The 23,261-nt window shown below is 51.4% G+C and overlaps 2 protein-coding genes across 3 annotated transcripts in view; one reads left to right on the forward strand and one right to left on the reverse strand.

Moving 5' to 3' along the window:
• Window positions 1-12,595: 12,595 nt before the first annotated feature.
• On the reverse strand, window positions 12,596-18,223 carry EN1 (engrailed homeobox 1). Of its 2 annotated transcripts, XR_014017965.1 has the most exons (3): window positions 16,735-18,223; window positions 13,061-13,727; window positions 12,596-12,862 (listed from the first exon to the last, which is right to left on the reverse strand). XR_014017965.1 is itself a non-coding variant. In XM_081260787.1 (2 exons), exons 1-2 carry the CDS (start codon window positions 17,615-17,617, stop codon window positions 13,411-13,413), a joined length of 1,200 nt encoding a protein of 399 aa, XP_081116913.1. In that variant the 5' UTR covers window positions 17,618-18,223; the 3' UTR covers window positions 12,596-13,410. The 2 variants fall into 2 exon arrangements, 1 of the variants encoding a protein (XP_081116913.1); XM_081260787.1 differs by having other exon boundaries at window positions 12,596-13,727.
• Window positions 13,741-23,261, forward strand: part of MARCO (macrophage receptor with collagenous structure) — a gene marked incomplete at its 3' end in the record, with an annotated part of 139,043 nt that continues 129,522 nt past the window's right edge. Inside the window, exon 1 of the mRNA XM_081260786.1 lies at window positions 13,741-15,638. The remainder of the gene's footprint in view (window positions 15,639-23,261) is intronic.

Below are 23,261 nucleotides of genomic sequence, written 5' to 3' on the forward strand. Positions count from 1 at the left end.
AGTGCACCTTTCCCCTCCTTTCCCCATTGAGTCACTTGTGTCCATCTCCTGCCACTTGAACTGGAGCTGTGTGGTCGTCCAGAAAAGAAAGACCCTCGCCTGGGGGCCTTGGATCTCTTCTGCTCACGGAGGCCTCCAGGGCTGAGGCCTATCCACAAGGCCAGGCCTGGCTGGAACCCAGAGACACCTGAGGAAAGAGGCCTGCCTCTCTGCAAAGGTGAATCTAGACACCAAATGGAGCTGAGCCCAGCACATCCCATGATGTGACTCTTCATGAATCTTTTATCCCTTCAAATAAACATTACGTTTCCCAGATTGACATGTGGGAGTTTTATTTATTAAACAGCAAACTCGAGTTTTAAAAAAAGATCAGCCTGATGTCTACCAACAAAGGTTTCCAGAAATTCTCTCCTCTTACCTCCCATCTCTCCTCCCACATGGGAAAATAAATAAATAACAGTCTGAATGGTCCAACTGTGGCATAAATGTCCATTTTTTACTCTGGCCTCTGCCTTTCGGAAGGTCAAGAGATGAGATTCTAGATAAGTTTAGAAAAAACTGTGTAAGGGATTAGGATGACTCTTATCTGTCCTGGTGCCAAGGATATTGAGTCAGATAATCCAACAGGGTTTTCTTTTCTTTCTTTCTTTCTTTCTTTCTTTCTTTCTTTTTTTTTTTTTTTTTTTTTTTTTTTTTGGTCTTGATCCTGGGTGGTTCTTGGACTTGCTTAGTTTGATGGCTGGCTCCTCACCTCTAATAATTTAATGTGTATTAAATTATTGGCTCCACAGAGTCAGAGTCTATTCCCAAGGAAAAGTACAGGGAACCATCTCTTTTCAGAAGTCTGTAACTGTAGAAAATAAGGAGAAAGGAATTTCCTTTAGGTTGAAGTAATTCAAGTCCAGCCTCTAAGTACCCTAACCTAAAGACTGCCTCCCCCACCTCCCCCTCACCAAAGGCCTGAGATTTGACTTCCCAACCTGAGCGCTGATAAGAAACCAGTCACCTTTCACCTCAGGGGTACCCTAGTTCCTCTTCAGAGATGCAGTATCTTCAGATTTTATAAAAGTTATTCATTAGTGATAAACTCACTTTGCTTTAAAAGGGAATTCTGGTGGTGTCAATCCCCCAGTCTGTCTCTTTCTTACACCTCATCCAACTCCAGGTGTGTACATGATATACTTTGTAAGGACACTGGCGGCAGGGCTCCTCTTGCCCGCAGTCTGGTCTGGAGGAGGTAAGGGAAAGCAGTTTAAACAATCACATGGCTGTTTGCGTGACTTTGACCAACTCTTATTTCACTATGTCGTTTTTTACTAAAACTGGTCTACATGTATAGACTGTGTCTGAAAGAATCCCAGAAAGAGGCCTAGAATTCCAAGAATGTAAACTTCAAGCACTAGGTCTGCGATGGTGAATTTACCACAAGCAATTAAACATAAAATGGCCCTGGTAGGATGTTTCAAATTTCTGCCCAAGTTTTGCCCATACAGAAATGTGATGCTTTTGATGGAAAAGGTATTTTCCTTAATAGTAACTCTGAAGAACGTGACCCCAAAAAAGACCCAGGAGTCATTTCAGTGGTGCTCCTCTGGCTTCATTTACTTTATGTGATACCCAGAATGCAATGGGTCACAGTATAACCCATCCCCAAATGCCCCATTCCAGACCCAAGGCCACACTTCTGAAAGCTACCACGAAAACACTCCGAACAACCACATTTCCCAGGAAATACACCCATCCAAAATGGCAGACACGTATGCCAGGTGAGTGTGCATACCTATAACTCTGGCTACACATGAGGTTGAGGCAAGAGGATTGAGAGTTCAAAACCAGCCTGGGGAACTTAGTGAGACCCTATCTCAAAAAAATCCCAAAGTTAAAAAGCTCAGATACAAGTGTCAAAAAACACCCGAGAACAGTCATAAGGATGAGGGATCAATGAAAAAAAGAATTCGATCTCAAAGTTCAATAAACCTATAGTTTCATCGTACTATGTGAACAGATTGTTTGCAGTGGAAGTAGGGAAGGATCTTTTTTTTTCCCCCTGAAGCTTTTGACGTGATAAACTAAGGCAAATGCACCAAAATTTGACTTTGTTTTCTCCTTCACAGATAATAAGTTCAGCTACATTAGACCAAAAAAAAAAAAAAAAATTCCACAAGAATGACCTCTTACAATACAGAAGTTAAGAGATGGGTTTTGACTATGTTTGCAATACACCAAACATCCAAGATAGACTTCAGAAATGAATTTGGCTCCGAAGCCAGGGCCACACCAATGCAGGCAACTATAACATTAAGAATGCACCCTACTTCTGCCCACATCTGTACCAAAATGTACTTGGTTTAGGCCAGGTAGACTGAATAATTGATGAGAACATAGGAAGATTTTTCCACTGGATATTGTGGTCAGTAGAATGCAACCTCCATCCACTAAGGAACCAGGGGTTTCTTGTTTTGTTTTGTTTCCAACTCACTGACCACCACCTCTGGCATTGAGGGAAGAAAAATACCTTGTAGGTTTGAAAGAAGAGTTGAGTACTCCTGAACATCTCAGCTCTCTCTTGAGCCTGCTCCTCATTTAATTTTGTAGGCCACTAATCCAGAATGGGCACCAGAGCATTTTGGTATTTCACATTAAAATGACTGAGTAATTAATAAAAGCTGGCAACTCTTCAGGCAAGCAGCAAGCCTGCTCTCTTTCTTTTCCCCCACTTAATTCACATATACTTTATGTTGCGCCCCTCTCCCATCAGCCTCACCTTCCCTTGCAGCACCAGTGAATCTTCCCCAGGCTCTGTGGGACATCTTGTTCCCAAAGACATTTGAGACTGCCCCCTCTTGATCTCTGAGGCCTTTTGTGGTAAAAACCATCATCATCCATTAAAGATGTCAAGGGCAACTAAATAGGCCCAAGTCCCTCAAAAGCTGTAAACAAGATACCACCTATATAATGAGGAAAACTGCATCATGTTCACCCAGGACTATGCAGACACCCTAGAGCAACTCCCACTCTCACTTCTGCAAAATGTCTTCCTAGGACAAGCAAACCTCTCTTCTAAGGACAAACAAAAGCATGCTTCAGCTTCCCCTGCTACCTGTGAGCTGGGAAAGGAGCCCGGAAGGAGGGCTGGGGGCCCCTCCTATCTACCTGCCCCCAAGAATATCTTTTGTGTTACAGGGGCTTCCCGAGTGGGATGGCTGGAATGTGGAGACGCCACTGCATTGGAGTTAATAACACAGTGTCACAAAGGAATTTAAGGCTGAACTAGGGAAATTCTCCAATGGAACTTCTACTTTCTCTTCTTCAAACTTCTCGGCTGTGTCTCAAAAGAATGAAAACATTTTGTTGGCTTTTTTTTTTTTTCTCTATCTCTCTCTCTTCTCCCGGAGGCCATATCATTTCCAGTGCCCCTTGTGAAATGGTCAAAGCATCCCTGACTGTCCAGGAGACAACCTCTGGGTCACATGGTGAGTTTTGTGTGCCAAAGATTCAAAGGCTCTGCATCCATTTCCAAAATAGTCCACCCTTTGTAGAGGAGGCTACTCATCCTTGGGACTAATATATGTGTGTACCTAAATTTTATTCTGGGAAGACATGCAAAGCAACCAAATGGAAGCCCTCACTATGGACACACCCTCTTCGCCAGTATGGAGGTCTTAGATTGGAAAAAGACAGCGAAGAAGACCAAGAGATGGTCTTCCTGGCTCATTCAGTGCAATGTATTTCAAGTCCCCCTGGATTCCACTATAAATAGGGAGTGATGGGGTGGGTTTGGAGTGACAGTAACTTTACACTCACTGAAGGTAACACCTCAGATAGGGATGGGGGGGGCTAACGCTCTGGACCCCTCCCTCTCACTTTCCCTAACCCCAAATCTCCCAGCCTTCGCGTCTGGGGTCTGCAGCTGTCCTCCTACCCGCAGGTACTCGGTGGCTCAGTCTGAGCAAACGCGATGCCCCTCCCTGGGGGATGCCCTCCGCAGGGGCTTTCCCCGACAGCATCTCACAGCCAAATGAGCTTGTGAACACGGAGACGGCTGAGGATCCGAGACAAGGAGCTCGCTCGCTCGGTTTTTCCCGGGCCGTGTTTGCCATTTGCGGGAATAAATGAAGCATCGGTAATCTCCATAAAAGAGCTTTCACGCTTCATACTCTGAAACTAAGTTGAGGCTTAGACGGAAAGGGAAAAAGAGGACTTTTAATTTAAAATAATGATCATCAACACTTTGGTGCTATGGGGTCTTTAGAAAAGATAGGGTCCCTAACCCACCCCTTGAAGCGAAGGCAGGGCTACCCGTAGCGCCTCACCAGGAGGATCTTGGCTTGCTGGGATTGGTGACCAGATTCAAACGCTGGGAAGACCTCCTGGGGCGGGGGTTGGGCAGTGATACAAAATAACTCTCTGGAGGAGTTTTAAGAGTTGGGCGAGTTTACCAGGAAAAGTTGGAGGCCAGCCGGTGGAGAAAGAGAAGTGAACCATATTGGTGGAGGCCCAGGACTCCACATGCCATTGAGGATGACAGCAGCTTCTTCCCCCAATGGGAGGCAGCTTTGAACATGGGAACCTCAGCTGCCCTGGGGTCTCCCCAGGGTTTCCTTCATCTCTGGCTACCCTCAGCAGGTGGCTACTTCTGTTTGGGTCCAAACTTAGCACACAGGGGTTTGGGGAACACAGTGGACTCAATACCTTCCCCACCCTTGGTCCTGACCTATTGAAAGGCCGATAAGAGTTCATCCCTGAAAGGGACCTTTGCCCACTCTGGGCTGAACCTGGCCCAGGGAGTCAATATCCTTTCATTTTCCTTCCCCCAACATTTCTAAACCCTGGGGTCCCTGGCTTCCTGAAGCCTGTCTATCAGACAACGTCTCACTATTCTCACTTCGCAGGACCAACGGGGTCATCTCTGTCAGGAAGGACATTGAGAATATGGAACTGGGTTCAACCATCCTGGATCCCTATTCCACTGGGTTCTTGGCCTCTGCCTGCTGAGAAGGTACTTGGATGCCAGAAATCAGGAAGCCAGTGAAAGCCAGATCTCAATCAGCAGGGGTGCGGGTGCAGAGAATCCAGCAAAGAATCAAAGAACAGTCCCAGTCAGGCCCAGGCTTCTCTCCTGCTTCGGCTTCTAGAAGCTCTACAGGGCCTGAGTGGTGGGCTCCGCCCAGGGAAGGAGCAGAGCTAGGGCAAGCTGGCTCCGCTAGTGTAAAAGAAATTCTAAGTCAACAGTAAATCTGAGCGGGAAACCTCAACTGTGCCTGTGGGCTCTGGTGGAGCCCATAACGAATTGACCAAATACCTCCAGGAAAGAAGAGGAGGAGGTGGACAAACCTCTGCCCTCCACCCAACGAAGGTGATCTCTTTATTGGGGGAGAAGGCGGCAGGGGGCAGGGCTTCTCTGCAACTTTCTCTTGCCCCCCAAAATGGATCCCGCACTGAAGATTTCGGAAGGCGCTCACCTAGTCCAGGAAAGTTCAGTTCACAGCCCCTTGGAGGGTCAAGTCTTCCCCAGCACCGAGGAGACGGGCTCCTTAGTCCTCGGACGCCGCCGGCTCAGGGCTGGCCAAGGCCGGCAGGGCGAGGAGCCAGCAGGCTGAACCAGCGAGGGTTTGAGCTGCCCGAGGTATACACGAGGGCACTCGCCTGGTCTAAGCCTTCGAGACAAGTTAAAGCAATAGAAGTAAGAGTCGGTCTCCGCAGCCTTAAGAGCCACCCCTCCCCCTTCCTGGTTTGACCCCTGGCCTGGAGGCTCCGAAGTTCAGTTGGTGCTGCTGAGATTGCAGGCCATTCTCATCACCAGGAAAAGGGCGATCTCCCACACCGAGCCACTCTGGCCCCCACTTGGAAGCCCCTGAGTCAATTGGGGACGGGAGTGATTGGAAAGTCTAAGGGGTCAGCGTGTCTGCACCCAAGGTCAGCGCCTGTACCCACTGTCAGCCAGGGGAGCGGGGCCAGAGCATCTGGACCCCCCACGGAGCAGCCAGGAAGCTGTCAGGGGAGCAAACTTGGGAGCTGGGGATCGGGGAGCAAACTTGGGAGTTGGGTTGGGCGGCTCCGGAGAGAGAGGGCGGGGAACCCTAGGAACGCCCAGGCACATCCCGCGGCGAAGACCTAGTTCAAGCGGCCGGAGGAGGCTGGCCGCAGGAGGGCAGCCTCCTCCGAAGCAAAAACGGAAATCTTGGAACGAAGGATCAGGGTGAACACAGAGACAAGGAGCCCACAGAAAAAGACACAAGGGGGAAGAAGAGGAAAGCCACCCCCGCCTAGACACAAAATCGAAACTGCAAAAAAAAAAAAAAAAATGTCGCCGGGAGAACCGGGAAGGGTGGCGTCGGCAGCTTGCATCCTGAGCACGGCTCCCCGCCGTTCGTCCCGAGTCGGGGCTGCGAGGTGGCGTGTCCTTTCCCCTATGCGTCCCCAGCTCTCGCAAGGGCAGGGCCTGCGCCCCACTCTGGGCGTGCAGATCTGGGGTTTCCTGGGCCTACGGCGAGGTGCACACGGAGGCCCCAGAGCGCCCCATCTTCAGTCCCCCACTGGAAAGCGAGGGTTCAGAGCAATCCGGCCTGTGGCCAGAGCTGTGCTGACCGGAAATGCATGTGATAAGCGCCCTCCGTGGAGGACTGTGCGGGGCAAGGATAGCTCCAGCAGGACTGGAGCTAGGCCAAAGTACAGGATGCTCGGATGGGGAGTGTTCAGTAGATCCAGTCTGGGCTCAATTGAGAGAAGAAGGTGTGAGCGTGAAAAACGCGGATTATAGAGAAAGGGGGTGCTTTTAATCTGAGAAATGATGGGAACCTAGTTTGAGACCTAGGTGGGAGGCATGGGGTGTGTGAACAGAAATTCGGCCCCAAGTTACTAGCGTGAGAGGAAAGGGGGCTGGGGAGACGCTGAGGTTTGCTCCTACTTAAGATTGGAGGAGAGAAAGAATATTAGCCTTTAAGTCAGTGCCTCTCCTTACCAAGTGCCAAAGTCTAAATCTTATGGAGAGGACTTGATACTTATATGAATGCTATCATGATACATAATTACAGTGTAAACGTAAAGGTGATTAGGTGTGACTTCATCAAGGTGACTCTTGACCTCATTTGTTTTATCTGTAAAATGGGTATGATAATATCCAACCCAAACATGTGTGGTTGAAAAAACGTGTCAAACGACTAGCTGGCTCTCAGTAAGTAAGCCTTATCATTCATTTTAATTTCTGCCGTGTTGGTCTCCTGAATTGCCTCCACTCTGCTAAGTGGACAGTTCATGTATCTGGAGTGAGGGGAGGGAGAAGGACAAGAGAGAGGTATGGAGGTGGTTAGTGGGACTTGCTTTTGTTTTCTTCTGCATCTACTTTGTCTTTAGTTTGGAGTAAGTGGAGTCTGTTCAATGGCTGCTTCTCCTCTGTGGGGAGAAGCCTCTGCATCTGCACAGCTCTAGTGCTCAGGTGTCACACTGTGTTCTCTTTGTCAGAGAGCAGCACTGCGGGTCTTTCTGCAGGAATTGGTTGCTCTCCTTTAGAGCTCAAACCCACTCTGGCAGGAATGGTGGTAGAATCTGAAATCCTCCTGGGTCCCTTGGTGCTTGGACTCCAGTCTTGCCCACAGGAGGCTCCCTCCCCTCTGTGCTGTAATTGCACTTCCTGGGGCACCTGCAGTACAAATCTTCAGGCTTAGGATGAGCACACCCCAGATGGAGCTCCACCACCCGTGCTCCTGCTTGATGACAATGGGCGGGGAATATGTTGGTGGTTGTTAGTCCCTAAATTGTGCCATTTTTCTACCACGTTGTCCAACAGAATTAAAGAGGGGAAGGTCTGTGCCCACTGCCTCTGTACTAATTTGTATCCCATCCCTCAACAGTCAGCTTCCTGGTACTTCACCCCATCTGCACTGCCAAGGCTGAATCAGGAGCTGTTGATAAGAATCCTGTCCAAGGGTAAGATGTGCCTGCCCCACATGGTGGTAAATCTCTGCTTTTTCAGTCACCTATATGAAAGTCTTCCATTCCTTTGGACTGAAATCTTCCCAAATATCCTCAAAATGACCCATTCCCATGTCTGTGGGGAGAACTGCAGTGTGCAGGACCATGGCACCTCAGCTAGGAAATGCTGAATGCAGAAGCAAACTCAGGAGCAAATGGCAGTGACCCATGACTTACCAAGCTCCGGAGAAATCTGTTTAGGAAGTTCGCCCCGCTAGCCCTGGGCTTGCCCCACCCCCAAGAGGTCCAGCCAGGCAGGCACAAGATGCATGGACTGAAGAGAGAGGCTGGTAGGTGTGGGTCTGTGTCTGAGCCCAGTCACCAGAACTCAGGTACCCCCTGGGAGAGGGAAGCAGCTACTTGTCCTCTCCCCTGTCTGCCCTGACTCCAGTCGTCTTTGTTTCTACACCATTGATCCACCTGCCTCAACCCCAGTTCTCTCTGGTGTCCTCTGCGGAGAGGAGGGGATAGACCAGTTTGTCCTGGGCCCTGGGAATGAGGTCCTGTCCCCTCCTTTGGCCAGGAATGAAAGCACACCAATTGGGCCATACAGGTATGGGACACCAGTATACACATTCCTGGCCCACGTATGTGTGCTGTGAACACACCTCTGAACATGAGCCCATTTGTATTTGCAGATATACACATTTTCCCTGTGCACACGTGTGCCTAGGGGTGTGTGCATGCTTGTGCATTTGTACGTGTGGAAGTCTCTTCATATATATGTCATGCCCACTCGATAGCCTTGGACTAGCAGGGAGTCTTCTCATTCAAATATGCTGTGTGCTTTTGAATGAGACACTTTCCCTCTCAGAGTTTTTTTCCCAGCCCATAAAATGAAACCTTTTTTTATTCAGGAATTCCCCTGAGGACAAGGATGCTCCAACACTGGGATTGCATTAAACCTCTGGTCTAATGCATTTGGGGAAGGTAAGGTGGGGGCCTGCAGAGTCCCCAGCCATCCCTCTTTCTACAAGTCACCATGTAAGAGCAACAACCTCATCTGAGCCCAGAGTGGGAGGAGATAGCTGGAGCCTCTAGTGGAGCTAAGAAGGATGGAAAGATACAGTGCCCTTCTCCCCCAGGCTCGGGTGAACACAGGCTTCAGTTTGAATGCAGGGTGACATCTAGCTTAAGTGGGCCCAGGCTGTGTGGCAAAACCAGGGAAGGACTGCTGGATGGATGGCCTCCCTGCCCATCTTGCCCACTTGCCGTGTTCAGGCTGTGGCTGCATGGTGGGAGAGGGGAGTGTGCTGCCTCTATTGCCAAAGGAATGGCTTTTCTTGAGCACAAAAAGAAACCCTGGAGGAATTGATGGTCACCAGAGAAGCCACAGCAGACACCTTGATCTGCATGAAAAGATAGACAGGCCACTTTCACTGAGGGCAGTGGGGAAAGGGAGCACAGAGACTGCCCAGGTGGTTTCATCTCTGGAAGACCTGCCATAGATAACAGACAGGGCTGTGGTGGCCAGGAAGAAGGCAGGATAGCCATTGATCTCCGGGCAGCTTCATCTATGGGGTCTCCAACCTGGGTGCACACACACACCCACAAACACCAATCACCATTGGTCAGGATCCACATAACCCAGGCACACACTGCCACCTCCCACGCCTAAATAAATAATATATCAATACTACCCCTATATAAACTGCCCCCACATGGTCCACTCTGTGAACACATGAGCACACACAGACTTAAGAAGCAGTCACATACACCCTCTCCTTCTACAAATACCAAATACCAAAACACCCTCTCCTTCTACATCACTTTCTCCTTCCCCCATCCACATCCACATCCCCTGCTTCACACATACACACCCTTCTGAAGGAGAAGGAGTTTCCAGGAAGAAAACAGAGACCTTTGCCCTCAGAAAGAGCCCGGGATCGATACTGTTTAGACTCGGCTAGCATGTATTTCCTCTTAGGTTGAGGAAGATTTAAGTTTATGGTTCAATCCAATCTTTAAGGGGGGTAAAAAAAAATAAGAAGGAAAGGCAGAAAATGAGGAAGTTGGAATGGTGTGCTCAAGTATTTATCTCCATGCAGCCCCAGACTTTAATACACAGGCGGTTCCCTAAGCCAGCCCATAAATCAGAGAAATCAATGCCCGTTTATGATCATTATTACTTTCGTTTTTGTTGTTTTTTTTTTTTTTTTGAAATGGGGTGCAAGAAAAAGGTCTGACCAGAGTCCTCCCCCACTTCTCTACCCTAACTAGGGAAAAGGAATATTCGAAAAGGGGGAGGGCAAGAATGTAGGAAAGTCATTCTGGGTGGTGACTTTAGAGCCTTGGGCAGACTATTGTGGTATAAGTGACCTAAAGAGGCACAGGCACAAGGAGACATGTGAGTCCTGAAAGCTTCAGTTTCTTCCACTGGACGAGGAAGAAAATGTCCACAGTGATTGGAAGATAAAAGGAGATAATGGGCAAGAAATCAAATTACATGATAATGACACTCCGGACCATAAGCTGTACTAACATAATCATGGGGTGGGGTAACCCACCTCCTCCTATCCCACTGGGTTCTTGGGGTTGAGGAAGAGCTCTTGGCTTTGATCTCTTGAAAGAGATGAAAAGGAAACCCAAAGAATGGGATGTTTCCTGAAGTTGCTGCTCACATTGTCTCTGTGTCATCTCTGTCCCAGCCCTGAACTTGGTGGTCACATGGGGCTTAGGTAACCTAATGGGCCACAATGGGGAAGAGAAAGGAGGGGAGACCAGTTCCCAGACATTCAATATGATAAGGTTATCTGTAGAGCTGAGCGCCCCTACCACACCAGGATATGCCCAGAGAGAAGACAGAACCAAGATCATCCCAAAGTCCTGGGTTAGAGGATAGGTACACTGAACCCCAGCCCCCAAAGAAAGCAAAGCATATGCTTCCAGCCACCAGAAAGGGCACCTATTATGTGCAGGAGTTACTTAAGACAACAGTGGTGAGGTGAAAGGAAGGAAAACACTATTATAAAATTGGGGACCCATCACAATGTCAAATGCTCACCCCAACTCCACTCCTGGCCACCAAGCCCCAAGTTCCTAAATCCTTTGCAGGGATTTGGAGGGAGTCTTGTCTTCCTGGGTATGGGACCTAGCACTGTCATTTCTCTGGCCAGGAGTTAGATGGACATTGGACTAAATAAATGGAATTTTTCAAGAAAAAAGGTGGAATTATTGGCCATTCTCATTTCCCACAAAATCAATTCTGCAAAAACAACAGAAAATAAACCCAAGGGAAGACAGCACAGAGAACAGGGTTCCCACACATGCACAAACCTCAAAAAACACACCTGCAAAACACATTCCAAACTTGCAAACACAAATGAGTGCATTACACACACTGTGAACTCACATATGCCCAATTATGCATCTAATCACAGAGAAATGAACACCCAGTTATACAATATGCACACATATAGTATACAGATGAAATTGGTAGGAACTTAGATACACCAATATCTGCACATTACATGTGCACACAAGGGTATGGACAGCTACCTACCTACTCACCTACATACATGTATTCAGGCACATGCATACATATTGCACAAGAGGGAAAAAAAGACCAAAGCAGAATTCACGATAATTAAAAAAAAAAAACTGGACAAAGGAGAGATAATACCTTCTAAGGAGGGACCTCCCTCTCCTCCTACTAAGTCTTAAATGTGTGTGTGTTGTGATTGGAGCAATGCCTGTCCTGGAAGGACTGGACCCAGGCTCAATGGCAAGAATACAGATATTTCTCTCTCTGGGATATCCAGGGGTCCTGATGGAACTGGGGGCTTGTATACAGTGTGCCCCCATCAGTGAAGAAGTAAGGTTTAGGGTGAGGACTGGGCAGACCTGGGTTCAGGGCCCAGCGCAGGGCCAGCGGTGGCCATCCCTCATGGCTTTCCCAGCATTCGGACCTCCTTCCCCACCCTCCCACGCACCGCCCCCACCCCGCTTTGTGGGACCTTAGGATCCAAGCCCAGCGATTCTCCCTGTGCTTCCCAACCCCAGACCCACCGCTTGTAAGCGGAATCACTCCCCTAAAACGAAGAGGGACAAAGTCCAGGTTGCAGAGAGGACCAGCAGAAGCATCCCTCTCCCAAACAGGTCGCTCAGCTTGAGAGGCAGCCCCGCATCTCTGCCTGCCCTGGGAAGGCCTTCTGCCTTTGGAGGAAAAAATAATATCTCTAGCAAAAACCCATCGGGGAAAGGGGAGAAGATTTTTTAAATAATAGTAATAAAGAAAAGAGAGAGAGAAAGAAACTGGAAAAGAAAAGGTACAGGCTGGCACAAGGAGCAGGTTGAACCGGAGGCCACAGCCGGCTGGGCCGCAGCCGGGCGGGGCATAGCCCCAGCAGCCTCGCACCCCAGACCGTGTTTCCCGAGCGTGGGCTCGGCTTTTGGCCTTTGGGTTCCCTTGATCGCAGGGCCAAACCCAAATCCGAGCCGATTCTTCCACCGCACTCCTCCTTTGACCCCCGCATTCGTTGTGCGGAGATCGCAAGGCCTGGCCGGCGACGCCGGGGCTCTACCCCTGGAGTGCACGCGGTGGCGCCGCCGGGCAGCTGCGTGCCCGGGGACCCACGCCTTTCCCGAGCCCGCAAAGAGGAGGGCCGCCAGGGGCTCTTGAGCACAGTGTACACTTTATTTCAGACTACAGATTTCTGAACATAATAAAATCTTTGGCTTGTAGCGGCGGTTCAGTCTCGCAGTCTGTGGGGGTCGTATTTCTCAACGAGTCTCCGGCAAACATAAGGGGGGCAGGACAGACAGACGGACAGAAGGGTCCTGGGAGGTGGGGAGGGGGAGGCGAAGGGCAGACACGCGAGGAAACACACTCTCACGCACACAAAGAAAAGTCCCAGAGAAACGAGGGCCAGCGATGCGGGGGCGGGAGGTACTGGGCAGCAAAAAAAAAAAAAAAAAAAAAAAACATTCAAAAGAAAACAGTAACGAAAACGAAACTGGGCCGGGGGACAGCGAGGCGGGAGGGGGGATAAAATAATTATAATAATTATAATAATTATAACAATAATAATAAAGGAGATTAATAAAAATGTCCAGCAAATAGAGATCGCTACACATTTGTTTTCCTTACCTGAAATTAAATATATACAAGGTCGTAAGCGGTTTGGCTAGATAGAGCTTTAAGGAGTTCGCAGTTTCGTCCCTTATACTGTGAATAGAGAATAGATCATATTTTTTTTTTCGATAGCACCTGTCCGAGTCTTTCTCCCTTTTCAAAAATGTTTCATTCAAACGTGGCTGTCCACTCTGAGGATCTCTCTCTGTCTGTCTGTCTCTCTGTCTCTCTTCCCTGTTGCTCCCTCCCTCCTTTGAGCTGATCATCTCTCCCCAGGCGCTGGGCCCGCGAGGCAGAGGCGGCGGCGGTGCCAGGAGGGGGCGCGGGCGCCGCGGCCCGAACCGCGCGGCCCCGGCCGGCCGCAGCTACTCGCTCTCGTCTTTGTCCTGGACCGTGGTGGTCGAGTGGTTGTACAGTCCCTGGGCCATGAGGTGCAGCGCCAGGCCGTTCTTAATGCCTGTGGCTTTCTTGATCTTGGCACGCTTGTTCTGGAACCAGATCTTGATCTGGGACTCGTTGAGGCTGAGCTCCTGGGCCAGGGTCTGCCGCCGCTGCTCCGTGATGTAGCGGTTCGCCTGGAACTCCGCCTTGAGTCTCTGCAGCTGCTCGGCCGTGAACGCCGTCCGCGGCCGCTTGTCCTCCTTCTCGTTCTTCTTCTTCTTCAGCTTCCTGGTGCGCGGACCTGCAGCGGCGGAGAGGGCCGGGTGGGGGTGGGGACGAAGGGCAGAGGGGAGGGGGGGGGAGAGGGCAGAGGAAGCCGTGAGAATGGCAAAGCCCAGCCGGGATCTAGCCCCGTGCTTCCGGGGTGACCGCGGAGGCCCTGCTGGATCACCAGCTCCCTCCCGCCTGGCCAATCCCTCCATCGAAGAGCCCTTTGCGGAACCACTCAGGTCTATGGGTACATTTCTGGGGAAACGGTGCAAAAGAGCCAGAGAGGAAAACTAGCCGAGGTTGTAGGTGCACCCCACATCCTAATTCAGAACAGAAGAAGCCGGGGACAGGCTTAAATCACAGCACTTCCTGGCCAAGGAGGCGGGAATCCAAGATAGAGATTTGAAGCCCCATACTGCCTAGCCACAGTTGGAGGTCAGAGGCCTACTATTTTCACAGCTCTGGAGTAAAAAGGATTGGGGCAGTAAGGACAGGCTCTGGTGGGGGGATGACCGGCCTGCAAACTCATCTTCCTTTCTTTCTTAAGAAGTTATATACATGGAGGACCTCTAATGAGACAATGTGCACTTGTAGCCATTGATCTGAGAAGGTTGCCTAGCTCCAAAGAATTTGATGTCTGTTCTGTGCCTCCTCTTCTTTCTCTATGGCCTAAAAGAAACACTTTCTAGGGCAGGTGGGAGACTGACTGCTCCTTTCCCTCTGAAGGGAAAGAAGAGGCCTTCATTCAACTGCAGAGGCCCTTCATGGGAGGGGGTACTCTGTTTTGCTTCTTGGATAATACCTAGAAGAAAAAGAGAACCCTTTCCATTCCTCCACCCAGCTACACAGGAAGGTCCCTTCCTCTCTTCTTCGAACCCGTATAATGCAATTTTAGGATCAAAAACTCCTGAATAACAGAAATAGGCCAGACTCGATTTCTCTGCTCATGGATGCCATTTGCAAAGGAGATCATATCCATTTCCCAGTCCATGAGCAAAACAGGGGCAGAAAGATGGTGACAGATAATCTCTAGAGCAATCTGCTCTATGACTCTGTGGTAAGAAGCCCATGTAAGAAAACTCCCAGAAAAGTAAAGTCTCCCTCCAATGACAGTCTGAAAAGAGGGCTGCTATGGTGTCCAGCCCTGGAGAATGGAAGGAGACCCAGAAGTTGAATCTTCTGGTCTGTCCCTGGACAGCCTACACCTGTGTCCTGTGACTTCTGTGTCCAGGTCTCCTGGCATGGACTTGCTGGGCCCTGTCTTGGTTATAGGAGCATACAAGTTAAGTCCCTGTCAGGCCTGTTATTCTCTAAAATGTCAGGAAAGAAGGGTCTTTGCCAGCATCTCCAAACATAGCGACAGAGGGATAAGATGGGCAGCTGGCTCGTGAGGCAGGCTACTGTCTGGGATCACCAGCTGTCCTATGACAAAGAGTTCAGGCCTAAGCAGACTGTAGTGACTCAGGTCTAGCTTGGGGATCATCCGCCTGAACTGCCCAAACAGGAGAAAGATCAGGTCCTCTACCTGTTCAGGCCCATGAGAAGCAAAGCCATCACAAAGACAAGGCCCCCTCCAGAGCAGGACTGGGGTTTAGATTAGTAATTAGCTGAGCGGGCAAAGATGGACCAGGAAATGTGTACATCCCCAGAAAGGCCCCACTGCGCGTGGTGCGTCTGCGGCATGTTGGAGTGTTGTGTATGTGTGTGCGCGCAGAGGCACGGACACTTGTAATAAAATCGTAGCCTCCCGGCCAGGCCGAGCCACACAACCTGACAGCTCAATCACTCTATCCATCAGGCGAGTCAATCAAAGCAGCTTTTCGGAGGTTCAGGGAGCCCGACATGTCAATAACGGGGCTCGAGATGGCGGGGGCTGATAGCGCTCATCGATCCGCGCCCTGCCGGTGGTAGCACCGCGGCAAGAGATCAGCCAAAAGAGAAGGTAGCTATGCTGTGCCTGGCCCCCTGGCAGACCCCGGGTTCCTAAAATCCTGATCATGGGCCAGAGCCCTTACTATTCTCTTAGTGGTCCCCACTTGTCTCCAAGGCACTGCTGGGTCCGGTGTGTCTGGCAGGCCTTGGTCTCCTTTCCGGGGCCCAGCATCGGTCCCAGGGCAGGTCTTGGCCTTGAGTTCGCCAAACGCAAGGGGACACCGAACAAGAGTGGAAGAAGAGCCCAGAAAAAACAGCTCGTGGCTGGTCTAAATCTGCTAAATTGCAGATGTTCAGAAGGACAGAATGAAAGAAGGAAAACGCAAGGCCGCGCAGAAACTGCGGGAGAGGCCGGCTCTCCTGTCCTTGGCCCTGCTTTCAAGCCTGAGCCTGACCTGCTTTCTCTCCTTTCCCACTGTCTGCCAGCTCCCAAAGAACCTGAGGCCCCGATAGCACCTTCCTGGTAACTACCCTTCACTGGATTCTACCCACCCGGATCCGACTCTCTCACAACCTGACTGAAAGAGGAGGATGGCGTGCAATGTCTTCTCCCTTCCTGTGTTTCCCCATATCTGTCTCCATCTATGTAAATGGACTCTCTGCAGAATATATCGAGATTGTGGTTTGTCTGTAAGAACAGGCAGGGAATATTATTTCTCTGGTCAAAGCTTTCCCCAGTCAAAGCCTTCCTCTACCGGACTAGACTGGTGGAAATCAGACCCAAATCACTAGGCCTGTCTTCCCGCCAGCTTTAAAAACACTCCTTTCCTTGTAAGAAAAAAAAAATCAATGACTAATTGTACATCTTTCTTAAGAATAATAAAGGTAAAACACAAAAGAAGGCCCCAGGGGCTCAGAGTTCAAAAATCAAAGGATCCAGACCTCCCATGCCAGGAACTGTAGTTTCCCGGCTGGTGGACTCAGAGGCCAGGATCACAGATGTGGACACATTCGGATGTGGCTGGCACCAGGGTAAGGAGGAGGAATCGGGCTTGCGAGAGGAGAGCGCCTGAAGCTGGGTTTGTTCTCCCCAGCGCGGCGGCTTCTGGTTCTGGAGCGACCGGCGGGACCGGAAGGCACAGCGAAGCCCCGGTTTGGGTACTCACCAGAAGACGGACGATCCGAGTAGCGAGTGCAGTAGACCCAGGCGGGCCAGACGAGGGGCTGCTGTGAGTCAGTTTTGACCACGGGCCCACCGTTGGCTGAGCCCATAAGTAGGATGGCAGGGTTGCCGTGCTCCGGGTACTTCGCGCTCTGTGCGCCGGGACTCCCCGCGCCGCCTCCACTGCCGCCGCCGCCGCTGTCCGAGGGCTTGGCGGCTGCTGCTGCCGCCGCCGCCGCTGCCACGGCCGCTGCCGCTGCCGCCGCCGCCGCCGCCGCCGCAGCCGGGTTCCCGGCTTTGGACGCGCCCGCGCCGGCGGTGTTGGCGGGCTGGGAGCCGTCGGGTGGGCCACAGTTCGCGTCCGCGGCGCATAGGAGCGAGGCGGCGCCCGGCGCCCGCGTGCCCAACGGGTGGACAGGGTCTCTACCTGTGCCAGTCTGGCCTCTGTCACGCTCGACCCGGCCTCCTCCTCCTGCGCTTCCTCCGGCCGCCGCCGCCGCCGCCACCAGGAGCTGCGGCGGCGGCTGCTCTTTTTTGCAGCCGAAATCCGGCCTCAGGATGTTGTCGATGAAAAAGTTGGTAGTGCGGTGCAGCTGGGCCGCGGGCGGCGGCTGGTGAGCAGGCGCCGCGAGATGCTGCGGCGGCGGCGGCGGGGGCGGGGGGTGCGGGGGGAGGTGCGGGTGGTGGGCCAGGGGCGGCAGGCAGGGCGCGGCGGGCGGCGAGGGGGGCGCGGGCTGCGGGGATACGGGCACGCTGTCTCCATCGCTGCCGCTACTGCCGCTGGCGCCGGGACTCAGGCTCAGGCTGAGGCCGCCCGGGGCTGCCGCCGCCGCCGCGCCGAGGCCCGAGTCGCGCTGACTTTTAGGTTCCGGCTGCTGTTCTTCCATGCTCGGCCGCCCCGCCGCCCCGGCCGCCGCGCCGGCCCCCGCCCCCCCCGCCTCGCTCCCCACCCCACTTTGCCAGCGGCCCGTGGGGGTGCGCGGAGGAAGGAGGCAGGCGAAGCCTCAGCGAAGGCTCGGGGCGGGTGCAGGAAAAAAAGCCCAGGCGTCTGGCCTGGATCGCTTGCTCTTATCGAGCAGATAGATCTCGCTGTCTCTCCCTCTCTCTAATTTGTAGACATCCAGATAATGTAGACACTTGGCTATTTCTTTTCCTTTCTGCAACCAGATTCAATGATTTGTTTTAAATGGGGAGTAAGCCACGGCCAAAAAGAAAGAAAAAAAATGAAAAAAGAACAGAAGAAGAAAAGCTCTAAGATTCTTTTTCTTAAAGGGAAAAAAAATAGTCTTTAAAGTCTAGCCATCTTCCTAGGCAGTAGTGAGGGGTTTGACTTCCCCGAGTGTCACGCTCAGCTGTGCCCAGAGCGCGAGGCTGGCAGCGCCTTTAATCGCCTTTGCTTTTTTTGCAGGGAGAGCGCGTCTCCGCCAGCGCCGGGCTGCCTTTTTTTTTTTTTTTTTTCCTCAAATCTCTGACAGCTCGGATCTTTGCACAAACTCTCTCGCTTAAAAAAAAAATCACCCAGGCACACTTTTTGCCTTCAAACCGGAAGCACGTGAGTCAGGGCCGCACGTGTGCGGGGCCAATAGCGAGCCACGACTCGCGCTGACACTCGGGGCTTGGCCCAATGGGCGCGCGCGGGACTTTGCGGATAAATAATCCGGGGGCGGCGGCATCGGGCGGAGAGGGGGTGCAGCCACTCGGGCCCGGTGCGTCCGGCCCGCCCTCCCCAACTCGCGCCTGCGCCCCTCCCCCTTCTTGAGGCCCAGACTGAGGAGGGGGCTAAAGAGGCAGGGGAGGGGTGGATTTCGGGGTGTAGGCAAATAGAGAAGCAACTCCATAAACAACTTGTTGGAGAAATGCAGGATTATGGGTGCGTGCGCGCCGGGCACGGGGTCAGGAGGCAGGGGTCTGGGTCCTTCTGCACCCCCCATGCCTAAGAAAGCATTTCTCTTTCCCTTTCTCTCTCCCTCCCTCCCTCCTCCACCCCCCCCCTTTGCGTTATGAAGGGAGAAAGCTTGTTGTTACTGGGTGTGTGAGAGTGTGTGTGTGTGTGTGTGTGTGTGTGTTGGGGGAGGAGTGAGATCAGGAGGTCCGTGATGTGAAATAGACCTAGAATTGGCTACTTTCAAAGGCTCAGTTTATTTTTCACAAAGAGCAAACCCGGAGGCCTGCTGCGCTAGCTTGCACTGCCAGTTTGTAAGTCTCACGCCAGCCGGCTACTCTGCATTTCCTTTCTGGGGAATCCGCACCCATGCCCTTCCCTCCGGACCTTCGACAACACCCGGGAGCGGCCCTGGCGCCATGGAGCCAGGCCCAGAGGGCACAGAAGAGACCCAGCACCCGCTGCCTATTCATTCCCTGGCTCCAGGAGTCAGAGTTGCCCCAGCATGGTAGAGTCGTCCAAAAGAGGGCACTGGGCCGGGCAAGTCAGACCGCGAATGCACTCGAGGCCTGGATTTCCAGTTCAGGAAAACCTCCGTGTTAGATTTCCCAGCAAAGTAAAATCAAACAAATGAAAGCACGGCGCCCCAAGTGTTTGCCCTGGCCAGCTGACTTTGCGGACAACGAGTTTCCCTCAGTTTCGGGGCAATTGAATGTCCTAGAATTGCTCCCAACTCCCTGGGCGCCTTCGACTGTAACCCTGCGAGTTCTTCTCTATCTTTGGGGGACTACGGCCGTCTCCAGCAGCCCCCACGTTCAGGTCTACGGGAGTTCCTTTTCGTTATTTCCTTGGCAAAGCACCTCACAAGTTTTCCACACCAGGGATACTTGGGGGCGTGGTGCGCTGGACACTGGGTGGGGGGTTGCCTGTGGAGCTCTTTTGGAGGGCCTGGGTTCGACTGTCTCCTGAAGTCTGCAGTGTCCGAGAAAGGTTCCAGCAGACGAGGCCTTCACGGACATGTCATCTTGGAACTCCGGTAGTCCTGCTCTTCCTGAGCGCCATTCTCAGTGATCTCTTTAGGGATAGTATCTATCTGGGACAAGTGGGTGGAGGGAGGCGGGGGGCGACCTTCCCTTAGTTTTCCAGAAAAGTCATAGAAAGATTAGGAGAAACATATAACTAAAAACAACAAGCCAAACTACTGCAATATCTGAAGTTTCTCCAAGGGGTTGCAGGAGAGCGGGAATTCCTGGCTGCATCTTGTATTGCTGGCTGCATCTTGGGGTCAGCCGAGGGTCCCCTGATTTCAGAGGCTGAGTTCCTGGCTGAACCTCCCCGGCGGGGCGGCCTAGTATCCAGAACCTCTCTCCGGAACGCTGCGTTGGGCAGACCCACCGCGGCCTCCTCAACTTTCCCAAGCCGTCCTCAACCCCACCTTGGAGTCTCCAGGGTACCCTTCAGCCTCACACCCAAGAGCTCCCCGAAATTTCCAAGTGCCCCTACTCCTTCTTTCCGAAATGGGGGTGGGATTTTATTTATATTTAAGTTCGTAAAATTGAAATCTTTATCCCGCAAGCGAGCGTGGGTACTTAATTAAATTCTAATTAGGACACTATCAATATCCTATTTAGCCGCGTAGCTTTTGTGCGCCGCGGTCCCTTTCAGCGCCGTAAATAGGGTCTCGACGCCTTATCTCGCCTGCAGGAGACGCCTCGAGAAGGGCTGCGGAAGATAATTTATAGGTTTTAATTACTCTTCATTCCGCCTGATCAGCTTGGCGTTCATCACAGGCCTGTGAATAAAACCCTGGTCAAAAGCTCTGTCACATCGCGCTGGCAAGACGCTTAATCAAAGTGAGCGGCCCCGCGCGCCGCGCGGCCCGGCTCCTCCACGTAATTTCCAGCCAGCTGATAAAGCCAGCTGAATAATGCGGCGGCCCTTTGGAGACACCATTTACAGAAATGACTTTATTGACGGCTTAACGTCGGTAATTCATTTTACCTTTCATGTAGTGGAGCCCGGATTTGTTACAGTAATGGGATGATAAATGCACCCGCGGCCCACGAGCTCGGGCTGGATTAGGCGGCGCTCCACAGCGCGCTGGCTTGTCCCCCCACCTTCCCCCAGGCCGAGCCTGGGTCGGAAGCTCTACGCTCCGCACCGCCTGCTCTCCACAACCCCCACCCAGGCCCTTGGCCCTCCTCTCCCTCCTGAAATTGAGCATACTACTGGGAACTCTGTAGCAGCACATTGGAGTCCTAGCAAGCTTCAGATGAGGTGTGATCTGGCTGAGTAAGCAAATGTTAGCTGAGAGGGATATGTGAGGAGTCCAGAGGACTGGGCGTGTGAGTAACTATAGGGCAGGGTGAGTTGACAGCACTAGTATGGGATTTGGTGTGTGCAGTGAAGTATTTGTTCACATGTGGGTACACTGCAGTGGTTGCCATTTCCAGGGTACTCTTCTGGCTTTTGCAGTAAAGAAATTTTTTCCAACTTGCTAGATGCTCAAGGCAGGATGGTAAAGAGGTAAGTCTGCAGGAGACAGGTGAGGGAACCTGTCCAAAATGGAATGCAGTCTCTTTCTCCAAATGTCATCGGTTACTGGGCCAAATGTATGGAAGCTGGCCGTGGAGCCCAGTTTCCATTTCTGTCACCTTGCAGTTCAGTGCTGCTGTAGTTACCTAAGTGAGAAGTCCCACAGAAGACCACCAGGACTGGGCCATGTCCCTGCAATAGATTGATTGTCTCCAAATTTACTTTTCATACCCAACCCAGATAAAGTGGAAAGTGACAAGGAAGAAAAAAAAAAAGATTGTTTTGTTTCAAATGTCAAAAGGGGGAACTTCAGTAATATCTCTTCCTACTTGAAGGAAAAGGGGAGCCCAAAGAGGCCTGCAGGGGTAGAGAGTGGAGTAAATAGGATAGGGAGAGACCCCAGCCCTCTGCCCCTTTTCCAAGCCTAGACAACCTCCATTTTGAGGCTAATCAGGAGCTTCCAGTAAGCAAGACACCTGGCCAAACAGAAGGGAATAGTGTGAATGTAGGTTTTTTTTTTTGGGGGGGGGGGAGGTGATGCTGGAGAAGTTTTAGGATCATGAAATAGAAAGACCAATGAGTATTCTAGGATTGATATTGACAAATTGTACCTTTTTCCTCCCCTTTCTCAATCTGGCAAAAACCACTTAGTGTAATCTTGGAGAGTGACCCAATCTTGGGCTGTGGGACCCAGGGGCTTGTATTAGTGTCTGTTTGTGTGAGAGCCATCCGGAGAGAAACCCAGTCTATAAAAGCATTGCTGTGTGCCTGTATAAAATTATATGTGGCAGGAGACCCTCACATGTGCACATTAGCATGTACACCCAAGTTAGCTCCACGAGTCAGCAGTAAGAAATGCGTTGGCTGAGAGTTTTGCTGTGTTCTGCTCAGAAAAGGAAATCTCCCATCACCCTATGTTTTCACATGATTTTTGGATTTCCTTTAAGGAGAGACAAATATTGGTCCCCTGCGCTTCCACTTCTGAGGGCGAGGAGGAAAATTGTGGAAGAAAACCCTGCAGGCTGGCCAGACATGTGTGCATGATGGGTTGGGAGTAGGAGCGTGTTGCCTGCACACGGTGGTAATCGCATTTCGAGTGTAGATCAGATGGCGGTGGGGCCTCGTGGTGCGGGACATGAATGAGTTGTCGCAACACAATAGCGTGCAGCCTTCCTACGGGGACTGGGTGACCAGCGGTTTTGTTGGGAGTGAATGCGAGGAGATTTCTGCTACAAGTGCCGCGGTATTATTATGAGCCGGAAGGTCAGACTATACATCGCAGGTCCCCAAAGCCTATAGACCTTGGGAAATGTGGGGCCTCGAGCCACGTCATTGTACCTGACAGTCCTTTCAATAGACTAATTCAATTAGCGCTCAGGGTTTCGGTCTTCATTTGGAGGCGATAATAATGTGGGGATGGGTGGGTGCTGGGGTATTCCTTAGGTATTAGTTAGGGATCCTAAGCAATTCTGTCCGAAGCTCAGAATGGGACTGGGGGAAGGCCAAAGAAGGTTTAAAAAAAAAAAAAAAGAAGAAGAAAAGAAAAGGTAAAAGCAGGTGGATATGTGGGTAAAGCGAACCTTAGAAAATAGATTCTTTGTTGACTCATGAAATTGGGGTGGCAGCTTTGTTTTCAGAGGACCTAGAAGAGTCTTGGACATGGGGAGAGGATTCCTTTTTTCTGTGTATATGAAATGCATCTATCAATGTCCGAGTTCCTAGAAAGCCCTGGTGTTGGAGGTGGTCACCTTTAGGAGTTTCAGTATTGGGATTTATGCCCCCATAATCAAGTCTTTCCCCAGAATTTTCTTACTCTTATCGGAGGACGCAATTCACAACACGCACATTTTTGTTCTAGAAACATTGTCTTTTCTCTCCTCTCTCTTTCTCTCTCTCTCTATCTCAGACGAACTGAACTATATCTTCTAACTGTGAGAAACGGGGAAATTTCCGTAAATTGATTCGGAAGGGGCTCTCTTGGAGCACTGGCTTCCTTGGGCGGGGCTGAATGCCCGCCAAGACTATTACGGGATTTGGAGGAGCGCAAACATCCGACTAGTCACTGTTCACTGATTTACAGGAGGTGTTCAGGCTGCGCCCGAGATGTCTCCGGC

This window comes from Spermophilus citellus (assembly GCF_964194105.1).
Source record: "Spermophilus citellus genome assembly, chromosome: 11".
NCBI lineage: Eukaryota > Metazoa > Chordata > Mammalia > Rodentia > Sciuridae > Spermophilus > Spermophilus citellus.